General features: G+C 43.2%; 2 protein-coding genes across 5 annotated transcripts in view; one reads left to right on the top strand and one right to left on the bottom strand.

Annotated features, from left to right (window-relative positions):
* The window catches only part of Ints7 (integrator complex subunit 7), a 58,857-nt gene extending 50,496 nt beyond the window's left edge, over nucleotides 1-8,361 (bottom strand). For all 4 annotated transcript variants that reach the window (XM_057770119.1, XM_057770121.1, XM_057770120.1 and 1 more), the window contains exons 1-3: nucleotides 8,169-8,361; nucleotides 3,435-3,564; nucleotides 2,597-2,743 (exon numbers count right to left, since the gene is read on the bottom strand). In XM_057770119.1, coding sequence (XP_057626102.1) covers nucleotides 2,597-2,743; nucleotides 3,435-3,564; nucleotides 8,169-8,262 — 371 coding nt within the window. In that variant the 5' untranslated portion in view covers nucleotides 8,263-8,361. The remainder of the gene's footprint in view (nucleotides 1-2,596; nucleotides 2,744-3,434; nucleotides 3,565-8,168) is intronic.
* A 260-nt stretch (nucleotides 8,362-8,621) lies between these two features.
* Nucleotides 8,622-20,981, top strand: part of Dtl (denticleless E3 ubiquitin protein ligase homolog) — a 34,098-nt gene continuing 21,738 nt past the window's right edge. Inside the window, exons 1-8 of the mRNA XM_057770098.1 lie at nucleotides 8,622-8,769; nucleotides 13,755-13,880; nucleotides 14,513-14,611; nucleotides 15,308-15,369; nucleotides 15,449-15,569; nucleotides 18,919-18,984; nucleotides 20,157-20,269; nucleotides 20,858-20,931. Of these exons, the coding sequence (XP_057626081.1) occupies nucleotides 8,718-8,769; nucleotides 13,755-13,880; nucleotides 14,513-14,611; nucleotides 15,308-15,369; nucleotides 15,449-15,569; nucleotides 18,919-18,984; nucleotides 20,157-20,269; nucleotides 20,858-20,931 (713 nt within the window). The 5' untranslated portion in view covers nucleotides 8,622-8,717. The remainder of the gene's footprint in view (nucleotides 8,770-13,754; nucleotides 13,881-14,512; nucleotides 14,612-15,307; nucleotides 15,370-15,448; nucleotides 15,570-18,918; nucleotides 18,985-20,156; nucleotides 20,270-20,857; nucleotides 20,932-20,981) is intronic.

Below are 20,981 nucleotides of genomic sequence, written 5' to 3'. Positions count from 1 at the left end.
GGAAATTTGTGGAAAAAATTCCAAGATTATTAATTATTCTCTAGAGAAAGACTTTGCCACTCTCATACTGTATTGCCACTAGCCATACATAGTTCAGGCTGTTAATAAATACATACACTTTCTTAGTATTTGATTTTTCACTTGACAAAACCTTCAGGACCCTTGATGTGTACAAGCTGCGCCTCTCTGGTCCCAACTGAGTGGCTGTCTCCAGATCAGGTACAGGGCCTTTGCTGCTCTTCAAACACCAAGGCTACTACAAAATTTCAGCTCAAATTTCTTTTCCTTAATATGTGTTTCAAGTGCAACTCTTGAAGACTACAAGGCAATACTTTGTCTATGTTGTAGGCAGATGCGGGCCAGGCGAGTAATGAGTGGGCTGCTTCCCGCTGCCCGACTGGCTTACACCGGGGCTAGTGGGCTGCTGGTCGTCCTGGCCACCCGGCTAGCTTATGCTCAAAATAATTACACGGAAATCTGTATTAATTAAATTGCTGCCTGCCCCATTAGCTCTCACCTCTTATTGGCTAACTCTCACATCTTAATTAACCCATTTCTATTAATCTGTGTTCACCACGAGGTCGTGGCTTACCACCATGAGTCTAATGAACATCCATCTTGGGCAGGAGAAGCATGGGACGTCTGCCACACTGCCTTCTTTCTCCCAGAATCCAGTTCTGTCTACTCCACCCACTTAAGGGCTGCCCTATCAAAAGGCCAAAGCAGCTTCTTTATTCAACTAATGAAAACAACACATAGAAAGAAGACCCTCCTACACCATGTCTATAAAATGTATCTCTTTTAAGTTTACTAGAAATTGCCAATTTTATTGGCAGCAATAGTCCCTTCGGGCCCAACTGCCGGAACTCAGTGAAGGACAGGCTGCACATGAAGTGGAACACTCAAGTACAACTGTCTCAAAATAGTTAAACTACCTCCAAATGAGGTGGAAAATCCACTTTAGAATTGTATTATTCTCCTTCATCGCTTCTGATAAAAACTAAAATCATACATACTCATAGGAACAATTCAACATCACGTCTCTCCAGTCCTTAACTCACTGACCCCTCCCAAATAATCACTGTGGACAGTGCTCCTTGAGGACTGTTCTGAAGTAACAGACAATGTACTCACTGACAGGAAGGACCTGAAGGAGATCCCATCACTTGCTCTTGAAAAGATCCTGAGTTCAAGTCCTATCACACTGTAACAGCAGTTACAGGGGATTGGACATCCCCTTCTGGCCCAAAGGGTACCAGGCATGCATGTGGTACACAGACATACATACAGGCACTCACATACATATAGAAATCTCACAATCATTTTTAACAGTACATTCATTTCTGTGTTAATATAGACAAACTGTTCATTTACACAATATTCTATCAATTCTATTGAGATACAATTTTCCTAATCTTTTATTACACAAAAATAATGTGACAATCATCCATATACATCTAAACAGTAACTTTTTTCTCTTTGGATAGATGGGGTCTTTCTGGCCTGAAGCCTGCTATGTAGCCTAGGCTGGACTCAAACTCTGAGCTCCATCCTCCCAATATCTTCATTTTAAGTTTCCCCCTGGCTACAGTCTCCAGCTCCCTAGCCCTTTTCTGTTTTGTGGTGATGGGAATGAACTTACTGCCTCAAGCATGCTATACTGGATAGTTTGTTTTGGGTTTTTTGTTTGTTTTTGAGACAGTTACTCTGTGTAGCCCAGATTGCCCTAGAACTAGTTCTGTAGACCTTGAACTCAGAGGTCCACCTGCTTCTGCCTCCCAAGTGATGGGACTAAAATGTACTATCACCGCCGAGCAAGCTGGATGGTTTCTTAAAGGTAACACTCAATCTTTTGAGCGGGGTTCTCATATAGTTCAGGCTGCTCTTAAACTTACTGTTTAAGTGTAATGACCCTGAACTTTCTGCCTCAACTTCCCATGTACTGGGATGACCGCTGTGCACACCACACCCAGTTTCAGGAAGATCTGTGAAGCCAGGAATTGAACCCTGAGCTTCAGAAGGACAGGGAAGCACTTTTACCAAGTCAGCTGCATCTCTAGCTGCATCTCTAGCACCAAGAACTGACTTTAAAACAGCACATGATAAGCGACTTAATCAAAAGGCAGAAGAATGACAAAGCAACTAATTCTGAACAAGGAAGTACCAATGTTTGACCCAGAAAAATAAACTCAGGGAGGTAGTGACATCCTGGTTACAAGGATAACTGTATGGGCAGGGAAAGCTAGAAAGGAGACTGATAATTTAACCAACCAAGTTCCAAAAATTTCCCTCAAATTATACATGTGAGTATACAAATAGAACTGAAAGAATGAAGACAGGCATGGTGGCATAGACACGGAATCCCAGCTATTGGGAGGCCAAGTTCAATGCCTGCCTGAGGAACTCCAGACGCTCAGAAGCGCCAAGGCTTTGTTGTACTGAAATCCACCTCGTTCTTACATCAGAGCTCCTACATAGTGGGATGCTTGAAACATGAGCAAGGCAATTTACAACCAAAACAGCATTACGGATGTGGACCTGGATTTACAGGTAGGGACGGTTACCACGCTTCTTTGATCACACAGTGACACAGTACCGGAGAGTGATGGCTCTTGCCACGGGGTCATTGCTATGAATCACTGAGAAGACCCTCTTCACAAACTCGTCCACGTTGAGAATCTTTTCCAGGTGCTTTTCACTCTGCTGGGTGACTTTGAGAACACACAGCCTCAGGAAGTTGTTTCTAGAAGGCATGGAGGAGGAAATGAGCTCACTCTAGGAAAGGGGTAACAGGGTCAGCGCAGTACGAGAGGCACTGCTTTCCGGGCTGTCACTGCCTCACCACTAAGAGCGCTAAACTGTTCCTGACGGATCCCAACCAAAAGCAGCTGCAATAGCGCAGCACTGCTGTAACGCCAGGCCCAGGGCACGGCTGGCCTCCCTCCTCTCCCAGGTAACCCATCACTACCTTCCTCGCTCAGGTCTGACCTGACACATATACGGGCACATGAGTGCACAGACAACAGGAGAAAGGAGTGGGAGAGGTAAGTGTGGGAACAGAAACGAGGAAATGGGCCTTTATTCAGTGCTGCTTACATAGTTCAAAAACTGCACACACATGCATCTCGTGTTGCAAACCACTAAATGAGACAGGAATTTCTTAAAACAATCTGTACAAAAAACTCCACAGATTCTTATAAAATATACATACAGTATTAGAATAAGGTTGTTCTGATTTATCTTGTTCCCTAAAAAAACCAATAAATTACTTTCTGATATTTTTGCTAAAAATATCATTAAATCTCATACCAAAGTGTGGTGCAATGCAATCTGCATCTACCAAGAGTACCTTAGTGGCAGGAGGTCCTAATGGGCCAGAAGGAAAGAGAGCACAAAACATGTTCTTTAGGACGCCAGGCATTACAAAGACTTACCCAACTCTGAAAACATCAGCTAACTTTAGGAACGCTGAATTGATGAGAATAGGGAAAGGGTACTTCTGGAAAAGCCTAGGAAAGCGGACAACTGCTTCACACTGTTCCCCGAGTTTGCCAGACCTCAGACCTAGTGAAAAAGCACAGGAGGAACTAATCACAAACCGGCAGCTTCAGGCAGAAACAGCAAACACTGACTTACACAAGAGAAGCACCTCTGTGACTCACATTCAAACTGAAAATGGAAGGCTGGGCAAGACCGCATGTGCCTCCAACCAACGCTCAGGAGGCCGAGGCAGGAGGACTGCAGCTCAGACAATTTAAAACAGTTAACAATAAAAATGGCAAACAGTCATTTGGAGGCTGGACAGAGTGGTACATACCTATAATCACATCATATGGGAGGTAGAGGCAAAAGAATCAGTTCAAGGTCATCCTCAGATACACAGCAAGTTCGAGGCCAGCCTGGGCTGCTTAAGACTGTCTCAAAAGAAAAAAAAAAAAAAAAGCAAAACACAACAAGTGCTTTAATATAAAACTACCCCAAAAGCAAAACCAAATAGTCCTCCAACAACTAATCAATACTTCAGTAATTTCACAAACTTTCTCTTTTCTTTTTTTTATTTCATGTGTACACTTAAGTGGGTGCGGAGGGCAGAAGATGTTGTTTACCTGGGGCTGGAGTTACAGGTGGTTTTGAGGCTCCCAATTTGGGTGGTAACAACCTAACCATGTCGTCTGGAAGAACAGCATATGCTTTTAGCTACAGAACCATCTCTTAAATTGATTCTCTTAGACACACAGCAATGAAAAATAATTTTTAGCCGGGCGGTGGTGGCGCACGCCTTTAATCCCAGCACTTGGGAGGCAGAGGCAGGCGGATCTCTGTGAGTTCGAGACCAACCTGGTCTACAAGAGCTAGTTCCAGGACAGGCTCCAAAATCACAGAGAAACCCTGTCTCAAAAAACCAAAAAAAAATAAAAATAAAAAAAATAATAATTTTTAAAGTGTCTTAAGACTATTCGAGAGTATAAACATCAGTGAATTTAAAAGGACTGAAGTCAGACAGGTTTGATGGTATAAGTCTGTATTTCTAGATGCTCAGGCTGAGGCAAGAGGATCACAGTTAAAAACTAACCCATGTGCAGGCCGGCTGAAGCACCTCAGTAAAAACCCCCGCCTCAAAAAGGGGGTGGGGGACTGAGGCATAGTTCAATGGTAGAGCTCTTGCCACACACTCTCAGAGCTCTATGTCTACTCCCTGGCACAAGAAAAGAAAAAAAATACAACAAGCAAGCAAAACCACATATAATTTATACTCTCTATCACAATGGAACTGAATTAACAATCAGAGAACATGATCTAGAAATCTTCCAAGTATTTGGTAATCAAACAATGCATTGCTAAAGAGGGGGAAAGAACAACTCAGAAGAAGAAAATTTATTAACAGAATGAAAATGACAATACAGTTTATATCAAATACTCATGTTAAGAAAGAAGAGATTCCAATCAATAAGCTATAATGTAACATGCTGACATATAATAATGCAGTCTGTATGTGCGAAAATACTGGTTTAGAGCAAGTAAGAGCTTTTGAGACTAAACAGATTACAGTCATACATGAAAGTGAGGCTGTGGTTTCAGTAAGTGCTGAAAAGGGGCCTTGGATTTCGGATTACTTCATGTGATTTAGTCCAGTAAAGGGTCACCAACCAGACTGTACCGTGGAGAACTAGCTGCTGAACCCTGTCTTTGTCCCAGTTCTACTAACTTTAAAGGTTCATTTGTCAATGCCGGCAGAGTAAATTTAGTCTGGTGGTAAACAGTCTCAAGAAAAATAATCTGAATCCATATGGTTTGTATGTCTATCCCCCCCGCCCCATACTTTTGACACGGTTTCTCTGTGTCACAATGCTAGCTGTCTGGAACTCACTTTGTAGACCAGGCTGGCCTTGAACTCAGAGATCTGCCTGCCTCTGCCTGCGTTGGGATCAAAGTCACACACCACCACACCCTTCTGTTCATCTGTTTACTTGTAAACTCAGCTACTATGCCGGGGAGTCAGTCACCTGGCACACAGTGGCTGAAGTCCTTCTCTCAGGACTGTGGAGTCACACCCTTGTTTACACCAACTACATTCCTGCCGACACGGGCTACAGGACAACAGTTGTCTTTGTCACGGGAGGATTAAGATGTGGGAAATCGGGTGGATTTCCCAGGGGAAGTCCTCCTGACTCTCACCCAGTTCTCAGAGTTTAACTGGCACCCCACCAGGACTTTCACATCACTGAATTCAGCAGCCTCACCAGTGCATCCTCTACAATCCCTCTCTCCCACTGCGTGTGCAGCAAGAAAAGCAATGAGTCACCACTCTTTCCCACTTTCACCTTTCCGGAGCCCAGCGACCATGAAGGCCACAGGTTGAGTAATGTCACTTAGTCTTTATGTGTGAAGGAGACCTTGCTTGTTTTCATCTGGACAACTTCCAATCAGCTGAGGGAAAAAAAATCCTTGGTCTGATAAGGAAAAGCTATGCTTATTAGAGTAATATGTGAGACTCTGCCTTTAGCAATGTCCCTGGGCCCAAAAGTGCTCGTGTCACATTGCCCTGTTCCTGGCTCGTACATTATCTCTCTGAGCTTGAGGCTCATCGGTAAAACATGCACCATTTATTGCTTACACGTATGTATTTTATTTCAACTCTTCTTATAAAAAAGGCTGTATTAACTTTCCCTGTATAACTTCAGCCTTTTCTTTTAAAGACTCTTATTTTCATTATGTGTATGCTGGGGGCGGTGGGAGATACATGTGCATTTTCAGCTTCCTGGAGTTACAGGCAGGAACGGAACTCTGTCCCCTGGAAAAGCAGCGTGGCCTCTCAAGCTTTCTAAAAACGTGAAACTCACTCTTACTGTGCACACAGGCGTGTGTGACTGCCGGCACAGGAGTACAACAGGCGGAAGACAACTCACAGGCGTCAGTTCTCTTCCATGCGGGTTCCAGAGCTCAGTCAGGGCATCAGGCTTGCCCAGCAAGCTGTTTTACCTGGTAATCCACCTCAATGACATGACAGCATACTTTTTGGAGGTAACGCTAGATGTCTCTTTTTTCCATGCCCCATCCAGATCCCTGTTCTACGTTATCTACTCTTAGCATGGGACAAGACCAACTACAATAAAGTGATATAAAATACCTTTGAGAAGGAAATTATATAATATTTAAAGAATAAAGTTCCTATTATAACTTTATGTTTTAGAGACAAAAAGACCTATAGCTCGGTAAAAGCCAAAAAAATAGCAAAATATCAATTTTTGTTTCAAGAATATGTACACCCAATTTGAAAGTTGTGACTTAATTTTTTTTTTTTTTGGCACATCAAAAGAAAGTAAAGGCTTTCTTTAAAAATCTAGGAATAATACCGGGTGTGGTGGCGTATGCCTTTAATCCCAGCATTCGGTAGCAGAGGCAAAGGCAGGCGGATCTCTGTGAGTTCGAGGTCAGCCTGGTTCCAGGACAGCCAGGGCTGTTACACACTTAAAACCCTACCTGATTCTGGGGAAATAAATAGAATCAAAGAACAGACCAGGGATGCGGCTCAATTAGTGAAGTGTTTGGCACTGAATAAACCAAGGGTAGTGGTGAACACCTGTAACTCTAGGACTCGGGAACTGAGGAATGAGGGATCAAAAGTTGAAAGTCATCCTTGACTATAGAGAGTTCCAGGCCATCCTGCGCTTCATGAGACCCTGTTGCAAAATGTGAGACACTCTCACCTATAGCAGCCCCCCACAAAATCCCTAAAGGTTCAACAGGCATATTCAAGTCACAGAGCTGCAAAGGGACTAACGTGGATTTGAGGGCGGATCCTTACAGAGTATCTAGTCCAGTCCTCCACAGGTTAGACACTGGTTGTTTTTCAAGACAGGGTTTCTCTGTGTAGAACTGGCTGTCCTGGAACTCCCTCTGTAGACCAGGCTGGCCTCTGCCTCGAGAGTGCTGGGATTGGGTGTGCACCACCACCGCCCGGCAACACTTGAGTTCTTTATGGATAACTATCTGCCCTTGCCTCCTTTGTCCATGTCTAGGAACAAAGGCGTACCTCTCCAGCGTTTAGTAAATGCATCTTTCGCATACCACTGACATTTAATATTAGTGACACTGCTACCAGCTCAGACGTGCAGGTGATTCGAGGCTAAACGATAAAGTCGCTTCCCATAATCACATTAGTAGAACTGGAATTTAACTCCTAACCCCGAGGTTTCTTCTCTTAGCTACCTGCACAAGAGAAGCTAACTCGTGGAACTTGTCTGCAGAGAAAGAGAACACCCAGTCATGTTTGCCAGATGTTCCCAGCCATGTGGAACCTGTTTCAGAACTCGTAATTGGCAGTCACACAAAACAAATCGATGTAAAACGCTCCACGAACTCTTAAGGTTCTCTCGATGAAGACCTCATCTCCAGTGGACGTTTTTTAAAAATCACCTCAAAAATCATCACTGGTAGAAATGATCTCATTGACTGTTTGGGAAATGGGCAGTGCCCCCAAGTGGTCAAAAGCGTCCTCGCTGGCACGGGCCCCTGGTACAGCTTGCCAGGCCAATCCAGCAGCCCTGCAGGCGCCGCCGCGCTTCCCGCCTCGCACAGAAGCGCACGCGCCCTTCGGGCCTCTCCGGCCGCCGCCGCGGGGTGGCGCCACGTCCCCCCGCCGACGCTTCGCCCGCTCCTGCCCCTACCTTTGTCCAGCTCCATGAGAGCAGAGTTAGCGTCCAGCTCCTGCTCGCCGTGGCCGGCGTCGGCCAGAAAAGACTTGGTTGAGTTTGACGCCATGACCGGAAGAGTTGCCCGACTCGCCTCGTCACCAAGATCACAAACTCTGCCCCGGCACCGCCATCTTCCCCCGCCGCGGTCTCGCGGATTTTTTTTTTCTCTCCCTCCTCCGCGCGCCGTCAGGCAGTGTACGCATGCGCCCCAGTCGCCCCGCGGTTCGCCAGCGCCTCGGTGGGGCCCCCCGCGCAGGCGCTCAGGGAGCTCCTGAACCCTGGGTTCCCGCGGCCGAGCGAGGAGGAGTGGGCGGGGGCTCTGAGGCGCCAGGACGCGGCGGCGAGAGCCAATCAGAGGGCGTGACGTCAGTTTGGCGCGGAGTTTGGCGGCCGGGGCTTCCAGTGGCGGGAGTTGGAGGCAAAAACGCGTTGCGGTGCGGAGGCTGCCAGCGGCGGCTCGTGCAGGACTCGGGGGCGTTCTTCTCGGCGTTTCCCTCGGCGGAGCCTTCTCCTCAGGCCCAGATGCTCTTCAACTCAGTGCTGCGCCAGCCGCAGCTCGGCGTCCTGAGGAACGGTGAGTAACGGTCCCAACGGCCGCCGGCCGACCGCTCGCTCGGCGCGGCGGGAATCACCTCCCCCGGGCGCTCCCCCTTGGATCGCTGCCCACCCTGGGCCTCGAGGTCTCCCGCGGCGAGAGCGAGCCCGGGGGAGCGAGGGCCGCCGAAGAAGACGGTGCCCTGGTCCCCTGCGGACGCTCCTCACCGCGGGCGAGCTCGTTGAAATCGGCGCGGAGGCCGAAGTCAGGACGGTTTGGGTGATCGGGCCTCCCGGGCCCCCTAGCTGCTGACGTCATTTTCGCGCGCTTGCACGGGGCAGTCGGGGGCGGGGGGCGCCCTGAGCCAGCGCCGTGCAGCGGTCCCTGCAGAGCTTGAGTGCTCCCTGCAAGTCTGATCAGGCTCCAGCGCGCATGGCCCCCAATTGGGGAACTCAGTCGGGTGGAGGAGACGCGACGTCTGCTTTTCCAGACCCAAAGTCCCCCCTCTCCCTTCCCATCTCTGCGGGGTTCGGAAAGTTCTAAACTCCGGAATAAAAGATGCCCGTAGCCACACCTACGAGGTGACCCCGGGTAGCAGACTGAAGGGTATTGTTCCAGATGGGGTTTTTTTTGATGCACGCGGTAGATCCAGAAATGGGATTGAATTTGTTTTTTCACTCCACGGTGGAATTCGGCCATATTCTCATGTTAGCGTATAGAAAGCTCATTTCCTACAGTTCTGAAGGCAGTCGTACAGAACATCAGCAATCAGACGCGATGTGTCCTTAAACTAAATCTTTGAAATGGGCCTAAGAAAGCAATGTTGAGAAGATGAAAAGGTCCTTAACGTCCTGCTCCCATCAGAAACTTTGTATTCGTCCTTCTTCCCTGGACACCCCTGTAGTTAGTAGGCTCTGCCTCTCTTTCTTCCTAGGACTTCACGCAAGTGACTTTTCCCCGTGTTGGGAATGGCCGCCCTACACAATGGCTGTGAGCTGTCTTTAGAGTTTCAATGCCGCCTTCTTTTTATGTGTCCAAGGAAGGCTATTCAAACTTTGTGGTACATTTTCTCTGTCCACTTCTCTCCTCTTCACAAATACTCGTTCAGCAGTAGGCACCAGAGTTCATGGGTTGTTACCTCCTGAAATCAGTGCCTCTCCTTCCCCTCCAGTGTCGCTGTGCAGCCGCTGGTCCCTTCAGCCTTCTCCCACACCTCGGGATTCTGCTGCAGCCCCCACTCTCACATTCCCTGTATTTTAGATTAACTTTTGTAAAAACTGTGTGGGTTGATTTTTCATACAAACATCTTAGTGCCCCAAACTGAGTTGGCTTTTCCCTAAAACCTGTTACCTACTTTGGGGAGTGATATTATTTTAAACTAATATCCCCAGCCAAAGTTTGGTAGTCACTCAAAGACTCCATTTTCCTTACTATTACATGTTCAAAGAGTTTCCCCTAAGCTTGCTTGAAACTCTCCTTTTCACCGTCCACCACATCCTGAGCCTGCCCCGTTTTCACCTTTTTTCTAGGTTGAACCCTGACACTTTGCTCTCTGTATTATAACAAGCCTCCAAAATGTGCTTTTATTTCCTTTCTCCACTTATGTTGGTAAGATGGAAATAAGATTACTCTTGTGGATTTTAAATCACATCTAAAGGTTTTTAGTATAATCTTAAACACGAAAAAGGTGTGATTTCTAATCTTATTTTGAATGTTAGCATCTTGAGATTTAAAGTGCTCGTAAACTTTAACTGCATCTGGCACGATAAATAGCACAGCAACTTGGTGGTGTGTTCTCTAGTAAATGTGAACAGACTCTAACTGCATGGTTGTATTTTCTTCTGAATTTATTTCTTATCCCCCCCCCCATTTATCCTATTGTAATGTGTCCTTGAAAAGTTTTTTTTTTTTAATGTGTGTTTGGTTTTGTTCTTCAAGACAGGGTATCTCTGAAACTTTGGAGCCTGTTCTGGAACTAGCTCTTGTAGACCAGGCTGGCCTTGAACTCACAGAGATCTGCCTGCCTCTGCCTCCCTAATGTGTTCCACTACCTTGAAAAGTTCTTATCACCCTTTCATACCCCCATCAAAAAACCAGTAAAGAGCTTTTTTCTGTGGTTTTAATACTAGTGAGTCCTGAAAGTTTCCATTGGTATGAATTATCACCATAGATACTAATAGTAGGCAATTGTTAGAAACTAAATAACGTTTTACAATGTTTTAAGCAAAATGCAAAATTTTATTGAAAAATGCATCTTTTAAAGAAATGGATTTATGATATCATAAGAAATATGTCTTATATCAATTGTCTCATATTAAGATGTCACTAATTTTTATTTAAAAATATGTCATGAACACTTAGAAGTCTATCTTGTGACAATGCAAGGTGTGTATGATGCAGATGTGAGACCACCTTCCTTTATAAGAACAGAAGGGGAAGAGACAAAGGCGCCAGGAAAGGTGGAGTCCCCCACCCTCCCAGGTTTTGGAAATGATGCTGTATGGAAGCAGAGCATATTGTAGCTGCAGTTTTACTTGGTTTCCTTTTGAATTTGTGTGTTGTAGCCATTAGACTCTAAAAATCCTACACTGCGTGTGTGTACATTTCTTTAGGAAAATTTCCAGTTTACTCTTTTAGATAGGTATTTGTGAACCTAACATTCTTTTTGTGGTCTTTCACAAATTATTTACAATGATATTTGTTGTTAAAATTATGGAGCAATGTCCCCATGAGCAATTATCAAATCTAGTTTAAGTTCCTTTTCTACTTTCTGCTCATTCCTTCTCAGACTAGATTTGGCTGAGGTCCTGCTGGGCTAAGCTGTCTTCTCTGTGAGAAGAGTTCTCTCTCTCTGCTGTGCAAAGGACGGCAGTCATACGTCCTCATCTTAGACCTTGTAGCATGTCTCAAGATCTACAAATTTCTGGGTATCCATTACAGATTTTTAAATAAACAAAAATGTGAGAATTGGCAATGCCCTAAGATGGAAGTTTAGCATTTGCAGTGGTCTCAACTTCTCAGCTCCTTAGTTATTAATTACTTGTTGAATAAATGTTTCTCTTACTGAGGCTGAACATGTTAATCTAAAAACTCTGAAGTGGAATGGGCGGTAGTGGTGCACACCTTTAATCTCTGCAGCACTCAGGAGGCACAGACAGGCGCATCTCTGAGTTTGAGGACAGCCATGAACTACACAAAGAAAACAAAATATCAAAGTTTTTGATGCTAATATGTTCCAGAGCTTCAAGAGGCCCGAGCAGTAAAATCTATGCAAATCTGAAACATTTCTTGTCCTCAAGTATTTTGGATAAGAACATTCAACAGAGCCAACCCTGAGGACATGAATGTAGAAGAACCAGCCCTGCCCCTCACTCATTGCTGTCAGGGTAAACTAGTCAGGGTCATGCTGGAGAACTTACCTTGGTGTTGAGGACGGAGAACTGGGGGGCTGGCCCAGGCCCAGAGCTAACAACACCCATTCCATCTGTGGTCTGCTGGAACAGTCTGCAAACCCAAAGCTCAGGATCTCCGCAATACAGGGCAACAGCAGGGTATCCAAGGCGTCTCAATGAGTGCCCAGCATCAGAGGCCTCAAACCAGACCAGTGACTCTTTGCAGTGAACACTTACCAATAAAGATATATGGACAAAGGGTTTACTGTGTGACTCCCTGTGTCATACATACTGCGGCTTCCATGACAAGATTGTTAGGTTTTTTTCCTCTTTTTCTTTTAAATTTTGTTTTAATTTTGGGAAGCATTGCAGGGGCAAAGGGCAGATAGATGCGAAGGAACGGAGAAATAAATGGAATCAAGATGCATTATGTGAAAGACATTGAATAAATAAAAAGAAAGTAAAAAGATAAACTAGTCATAGAACAAAAGGAATATTCAACCTTTGTATACTTAAAATGAAACAACCTACATATTAATATAAACTAAATATTGGATGATGACTTATTATTTTAGGATTGTGATATACATTAGAAACTTGCTTTCTTTAAGTCATTCTCACATATATTAAGATACTATGAGTGGGTTCCTGTTAGAATTATAGGATTCTAGAATTCACTCTTAGGGAAAAAGAAGTTAAATTACTAGCAAATATGGTACTAACTACAGTAGGCAGGTTGATACAGTAACCCTGTGAATGTTGATTGTATATGATTTCTATTTACTTGAGAGTTTCTCATTAGAGACTCAATGGACTTGTCATGGAAGGGGTAACAGTTTAATTGTTAATGCTTTACAATTTAATTGGTAATGTTTTGGCTGTTTCTTTGCTACAAGTCAGATCTCTTTAATGTACAAGGGCACTGGTGATAATCATAACTAATTTTCTACATTTAAGGTGGTAAACCAAACTGGTGGCTCACGCCTTTAATCCCAGCACTTGGGAGTCAGAGGCAGGTGGATCTCTGTGAGTTCAAGGCCAGCATAGGCTACATAATGAGTTCAAGGACAGTCAGAGCTCTGTGTAGTGAGACTCTGACTCAGAAAACCTATATATATATACACACACACTCTAACCTAATTGGCCTCCACAGAAGTTAGAGTTCGCTTTGATTACCTCCCCCCTTTTTTTTTCTTGGAGAGTCATAGATAGTGAGTGGATCTAAGTTAAATATGTAAAGTTCTATATGAACGAATATTTAGCCAAGTATGGTAGCTCATACCAATTATCCCCATCATTTGAGAGGCAGAAACAGGATCATTGCAACTTCATGCCTCAAGAGACAGGCCATAGAACTAACAACACTTTTCTCCAGATTCGTGGGAAATGCTAAAACATGTTTACATTTTCATTCTTTTTTTTTTAATATTTATTATGTAGACAATATTCTGTCTGTGTGTATGTCTGCAGGCCAGAAGAGGGCGCCAGACCTCATTACAGATGGTTGTGAGCCACCATGTGGTTGCCGGGAATTGAACTCGGGACCTTTGGAAGAGCAGGCAATGTTCTTAACCACTGAGCCATCTCTCCAGCCCCTACATTTTCATTCTTAAAGGGGTTGTCTTGTTTTAGGGTGGTCTTCACATTACCCTCTGCAATCCCTTCTAAGTGGTTATCAGTGCAACTGTAATGACGAGCACACATCGTATGGAGAAACAGGAGTTCCCGTTCCTCCTTTTGGATGCACTTTCTGTACAGGTAAGGGAATGACTGCGCTAAACCTGAGCAGAACTTTATTTCATACTTAGAGGGAAAATAGACTTGGAAAGAAAAGTAACTTTGATAGATATTAAAATTATTCTAAGTGTTCAGCTGTGGTTTATATGGTAGAGGTTTTTAAAATGAAAGAGTTTTTCAGTCATCTTAAAAATGTGAGCAGAAGTAGAAATTCTTATCTCCAGTCTTATAGTTTAATATGGTTTATAAAAGGAAAACACCACCAGCAGGCTTGATAAGCTGGTGGTCTGTGTCTTACTTTTCTTTGCCATTGGCCAGTACCACTCTTGATTTAGCTCTTTTCCAGTCAGAATGTCTGGAGACAATTTTGATGGTTTTTGAGTTGTTTTTTGTTTGTTTGTTTGTTTTTAATGTGTGTGTGTGTGTGTGTGTGTGTCTGTGCGCCACAGAGGCCAGAAGAAGGCCTTGGATCCCTAGGAACTGGAGTTCACACAGTTGTAACCTGCCATGTATATGTGGAAATCAAACCCCAGTTCTCTGTAAGAGCAACAAATGCTCTTGACCTCTAAGCCATCTCTCCAACCCTGTTTTGAATCATTAAATACATTTGTGCTCATTTGGAAACTCGTCGTGTGTTCTTTTTTTCTATTCAGCTCCCAGTATGGAGCATATATTAGCAGTTGCCAATGAAGAAGGCTTCGTCAGGTTATATAACACAGAGTCACAAACTAGCAAAAAGACATGCTTCAAGGGTAAGTCTCTTAAGTTTTGACATTTTTAATTCATAAAGCCTTTGGTAAATTACTATTAATGTAGATGTAGTGAACTTAGGACACAGTATTAAGATGGTGGTCTGGCTTGGGTGGAATACATGCACATGTAAGATCAGTGAGCCATAAGTTCCTACACAGGAGGAGGGGTGAGAACATGCACACCTTGAATGTCAGACTAAAGTTGTTTCCTTGTTAGGACTTGAAGGTTTAGACCTAGGGAGTATTTGAGAAGATTCAACTTTAGAGAATGCTTCTAGTACTCAGACAGTTATTTATATCAGGGAGGGCTTTGGGTAAATGCATGCCATGTTTACTTGAGTTGGAGGCCAGAGGTTGGAGTTACATGTTTGCCTGTGTAGTCTGCCTTTCTTTTTGAAACAAGGTCTTTCATTGAACCGGAGGTCATTAGTTTTATTATACTGTGTGTGTGCTGGGATCTGGACTCAGGCTTTACTCCCTGAGCCCTCTCCCCAGCCTCAGTGGCTTTAGATGGCAGCTCTCACATGTGTCGGGGAAATGTGTGATATCTATGACTCCATAATGCACTTTGGTCCATTGACAGTAGAGTACTAGCCACTGTCTTATCATTAACACTTGAAGGTGTTTAAACTTCTGTTGGTATCACTGTCATAGCACACAGTCTGGATATGTCACACTTATATTTTCTTTGTTTAGAATGGATGGCTCACTGGAATGCTGTCTTTGACTTGGCCTGGGTCCCTGGTGAATTTAAACTTGTAAGTGACTTTTATTAGGCCTGAGTAGATGCAGAGAAAAGATTTCTTTCTTAAATTTAACTATATCATTTTTTGGAAGGTTACAGCAGCGGGTGATCAGACAGCCAAATTTTGGGATGTAAAAGCTGGCGAGTTGATGGGAACATGCAAAGGTCATCAGTGCAGCCTCAAGTCTGTAGCTTTTTCCAAGTTTCAAAAAGGTAGGTTGTTTATCATTTTATCTCCTTAAGGTGGGGAGACACAGTGCCATAGTTCTTCCTGTCTTTGCCCTGTCAAAGTTGTTTATTTAATCTAGCTAGGGGTTGGGGATTTTAGTATAACTAAAAATCTTAATGAAGTTGATTAAGGCCCATTAAATTTTTTTCATTTATTTTTTTAATGTGTATGGGTGTTTTGCCTGCATGTATGTCTGTGCACTGCATGTGTGCTGTGCCTGCGGAGACTGGAAGAGGGCTTGGATCCCCTGGAACTAGAGCTAAGAAGGTTGTGAGTCACCATGAGGGTGCTGGGAATCAAACCCAAGTCCTCTGGAAAAGCAGCGCTCTTAACTTCTGAGCTCTCTCCAGCCCCTTGTTTCCATTCTTAGGCCGTTATCTCCTGCTTGTCCTAGGAAGTTAAAAAGTCTTACAGCAATTTTGATTTTTTTTTTCCCTATGGCCAACTTTGAAGATGGATAAGATAGTATTATTGTTAAATATTTGAGTTTTTTGAGATAGGGTCTTACTATGTAGCCATGAAGACCTTACTATGTAAACAGCCTGGCCTGTAATTCCTGGAGATTCCTCTGCTTCTGCCTCCTGCATACTGGTATTAAAGGCATATGCTATTGTGCTTGGCAAAATACCCTGTTTTTAAAAGGAATATTTTCATTTATACTCAGGAATATTAAACTGAGCTATTGAGTTGGGTTTTGGCAAAGTTAAATTTTTTGTATTATTTTCTTGAGACAGAGTCTCAGACTACCCAGAACCTTGTGATGCCCCCACCTCAGCCTGCCAAGTTAGTATTACAGGCAAGCACCACCGCTCCCGGTTCACAAAGCTTCTTTATTCTGCTGTAGTTGCTATTAAGCTAAAATTCTGAAGACTCGGTGTATGTCATGAGTTTCAGTAGCCACATAACTTTTCATTAACATGTATGTTGTGTGAAGTTAAAAATGCCCGTCTTCAGCCAGGCAGTGGTGGCGCACGCCTTTAATCCCAGCACTCGGGAGGCAGAGGCAGGTGGATCTCTGTGAGTTCAAGGACAGCCTGGTCTACAGAGCGAGAAAGGGAAGCACCATATCTTTCAGTGCCTTTGCTTTTTTTTTTTTTTTCTCGAGACAGGGTTTCTCCGTAGATTTTGGTTCCTGTCCTGGAACTAGCTCTTGTAGACCAGACTGGCCTTGAACTCACAGAGATCCGCCTGCCTCTGCCTCCTGAGTGGCCTTTGCTTATTTTTTAAAAGTGTACATATGGATAAGTGTATGCCAGTGTCATATAAAAGAAAAGACATTGGGTTGTACGTGGAGCTAATGGGCTTCTCTCCTGACTGCTAGTATATGAGTTAGCCTATTTGGAAACTGCCCACAAGTTCCCGTAGTTTGGTCAGTGGAACAGGTTAGGTGGTAGCCTGCACAGAATGACTTATAGCTAACATTTTTTTTTTTAGACTTTGCAATGTCATTTTGATTGGGTCTTCATTTCTTAATTCAGTTTGGTTAGTATTTGATATCATTTAATTAATGAAAGTAATTGTGAGCATTAAAAGGTGAGGTGTGAACTCACTTTTTAAAACCTGGAGACTATAAATGCCTAGTAGAGATTTTGAATGGAATTTGTTTTGTTTTGTTTTTTAAGTTTTATAGTAGTGTAGTAGAACAGTTCCTTGTCCCAGTCATTCAATCTTAAATGAACAGGATGCAAGTGATCCTAACTGGACATGATGATGCTAATAAAATTTGTCTCCCCTGGATGCTGCCTTCTAAAGATTGGTAAATGAGACATATGTACACTTTGTTTGGCCAGAAAGAAGAAGATAGCGTTAGAATTTCTGGTAGATAATTAAAATTAACTAAACTTATTACTAAGTCTTCTAAAAGTTTGTATATACTTGAACCTTTCCCATTTCTTTAATTTTAGCCAGTTCCTCACCCTTAAGTCGGTGATTCTCAACCAGTGAACATTGGTTAGCTGAAGATTTTTTAAACATGCTAATTAATTAAAGGGTAATCTCTGGGAAGTGAGCCAGGTGGGTTTTTTTTTTTAAGACCTCATCACAGATTTAGGACCTTGCACAGCTAAGGTTGAGGAATGTTTTTATAGCTTTTAAATTTAAACTTATTTTGAGAATTTCATCTGGGTGCTACGTTTATTACATCATTTCTACCCCTTCCCCTCCAACTCCTCCCATATAACTCCACCTTCTCAAATTTATGATCTTTTAAATTATTTTTGCATACACATGTGTGTATGTATTTGTCAGGTTTCTGTAGCTGTGTGGTCACTGCTGGTCTTACAGTCAATTTCTGCTTGATCATAGGCAACCCTCCTGACAATTTTGTTTCTTGATTTCCTCATTATTAATCACGAGTATAATAAAGCTTATAGCCATTTGGAGACAAGACCCAAAAGTTAAAAAAAAAAAAAAAGTTCTATGAATTTTGAACTTTGGTTGACTAGGAAAGTGGGCCATATGTACAAACTGGCTATATGACCGCTTTGTGGTATGGTTAAAGGGAAGGCTATTCTACATAGGAGAGAGAACAGCCAGAGAAACTTCTGGAAGAGTCTAGAAGAGAAAAAGTAGTAGACTGAACATGGCCAGAGACACAATAGCAGAGATAGAGAGGTGAAGTAAGAGGAGGGTGGACAGAGATAGCATAGCTGAAATAGCAGGGATATAAGGAGAATGAGGAGCTGGGGTGGGGGGAAGCCCCTGCGCTGGGGAAGTTTAGGATAGAGGAGGTAAGAAGAGCTAGAATGCTATCATGGACTTTGAAATGTATAAGAGGGACCTGTGATTCTGCGAGCCTGGAGACCAACATGGGCTTTCGCATGCAAATAACACCACAGACAGCCGTTTGTCCTTCTTCCTGTTGGATTTGGGGGAAGGGGAGTTTCCTTTGGACCTGACAGTAGGTACAGTACAATCTACTGAGTCCTTTGAGAGTTGCTTGTATATACATGTATATAAGAATGACCACTGGGGATTAAAAACTTATCAGGGGCTGGTCCATAGAGAAAATTGATTTCCCTCTCTCTGCGACCATTGATTTCCTGTAGTCTTCATCTAAGGATGAAGCCTTGTGAAATTTCCTCTACCCATGCTTCGTGTTGGCTGGTACTGTCGTGTGGTCCTTGATTAGGCAGCCACATTGTTGAGATTTCAAAGGTGCAGCAGCCGTTATATCTCGAAGACACTGTCTCAGAGCAGCTTTTGTGCTTGTCTGGCCCTTAGCGTCTTTGACACTCCAGCTCCTGTCGTGTTCACTAGACTTGTGTGCAGGGCTGTGTTATAGGTGTCTTTGACTAGTTTTGCCAACATCTTGATGAACTCTTTTTCCCACAGCCGTATTCTGTACCGGTGGGAGAGATGGCAACATTATGGTCTGGGACACAAGGTGCAACAAAAAAGGTTGGTTTTCTATTGATTCTGATGAATGTGGTATCACCTATGCTTAGTAACATAATAAGATGCTCACGATAGAATGGCAATGTCAGTGTTCTCATTGGACACCAGCAGGGGGCACTGTGTTCACAGTCCTACTGTTCTGCTCATTGCTCAAATCTCAAGATGATAATTATTACAAAGCTATTAACTTACGGTTTTTTGTTTTTGTTTTGTTTGTTTGTTTTGCTGTTGTTGTTTTATTTTTTTAAGACAGGGTTTCCCTGCGTAACAGTTCTAACTGTCCTGGAACTTATGTTTTTAATCTTAATTGTCTCTGAATTATAATTCAATTTGCCTAAATTATTGATAGAATTGAAACTACTAATGCATAGGTTCACTGGATAAAGGTTTGCTTAGGGTGTTTTGTTTGTTTTTAATTTTCATTTTGGGGCCGGCAAGACACCTCATCAAATAAAGGTACTTGTCTTCAAAGCCTGACTACCTGAGTTGAGTTCTCACATGGTAGAAGGAGAGAACAAAGTCCCTCAGGTTGTCCTCTGACACTATGGAATATTCCCCTCCCTCACCCTTCACTAAAAAATACATTTTCCCTTTTAGTTTTAAAGAAGTGGATGAAATTAAAGCGTGTATTGTGCTGTGGTGGTTTAAAGCATGTGGTCATTGATGCGCTTACTGCTAATTTACATATTGATTTAAAAATATTAATAAGCTATTTTGTGGAGCAGTTTTTGCTTCATAGAAACATTGAAGTGCTCAACACCTGTACATACACAGCCTTCGCAGTATCATCACCCTACATGTAGTTGGTCGTAGATTTTTCAACTGGTAAATGTTTATTAACACTTGATCATCCCAAATCCATAATTTGCATTAGGGTTCATTCTTCATGTTATATATGATATGGATATTAATAAGTAGATGATATGTGTCTTCCATTATAATAAATACATAGACTAGTTCATCGCCCTAAACTAAGTCTGTGCTCTGGTGTTCGTATCTGCTTCCTCACTAAGCCTTGCCTCCACTTTTGTTTTTTACCTGTCTCCATGGTTTAATTAACTGTTTTATATTTTACTAGTTATCCAAAATTTTAAGGTCCTGTGTAAAAATGTTCAAATGTTATGTTCTGTTTGAAATTAGAAAACATTAAAATCAATTTCCTTGGACCCTTTCAGATGGATTTTATAGACAAGTGAATCAGATCAGTGGAGCTCACAATACTGCAGACAAGCAAACCCCTTCAAAACCCAAGAAGAAACAGAATTCAAAAGGACTTGCTCCTTCTGTGGTAAGGTTTAGAGAAGGATATATATAACTAGGGTTTGAGCCGGGCGGTGGTGGCACACGCCTTTAATCCCAGCACTCGGGAGGCAGAGGCAGGCAGAGGCAGGCAGATCTTTGGGAGTTCGAGGCCAGCCTGGTATACAAGAGCTAGTTCCGGGACCGGCACCAAAGCTACAGAGAAACCCTGTCTCGAAACCCCCCCCCAAAAAAAAATAATAATAATAACTAGGGTTTGTTGTTATATATGCTTCAGCGGGCCTGGAATAAGAGGTGCATGGCTTTAGTAGCATAGCATTTCCCAGTACAGCTATGAAATAGCAACGAAAATAATGTTATGCTCACATGAGGAACTGTATTAAAGGGTCACGGCGTTAGGAAGGTTGGGAACCACTGCTCTAAAACAATGGGGTCTTCTTTAGGCAGTCATATTTATTGTAAAGGTATGCTTAACAGTGAGGCTTCCTGACATTTCTAGAAGACACAATCTCACAGCAGCTTCAGGAAAGCTAATTTTAAGTACCTTGTTCTCAAACTGGTGGAAGCTGTGATGACCAAAACAGAATTTCCTTCTTTTTCTCTCTTGTGCTATTAGGATTCCCAGCAGAGTGTTACTGTGGTCCTCTTCCAGGATGAGAACACATTAGTCTCAGCGGGAGCCGTGGATGGGTAAGAAACTATTTCTTCTTTTTCCCCAGTGCCTTTTGAGAGCTGCTGTA

Source organism: Chionomys nivalis, chromosome 5 (genome assembly GCF_950005125.1).
Source record: "Chionomys nivalis chromosome 5, mChiNiv1.1, whole genome shotgun sequence".
Lineage (NCBI taxonomy): Eukaryota > Metazoa > Chordata > Mammalia > Rodentia > Cricetidae > Chionomys > Chionomys nivalis.
This window is presented reverse-complemented; position numbering and strand designations above follow the sequence as displayed.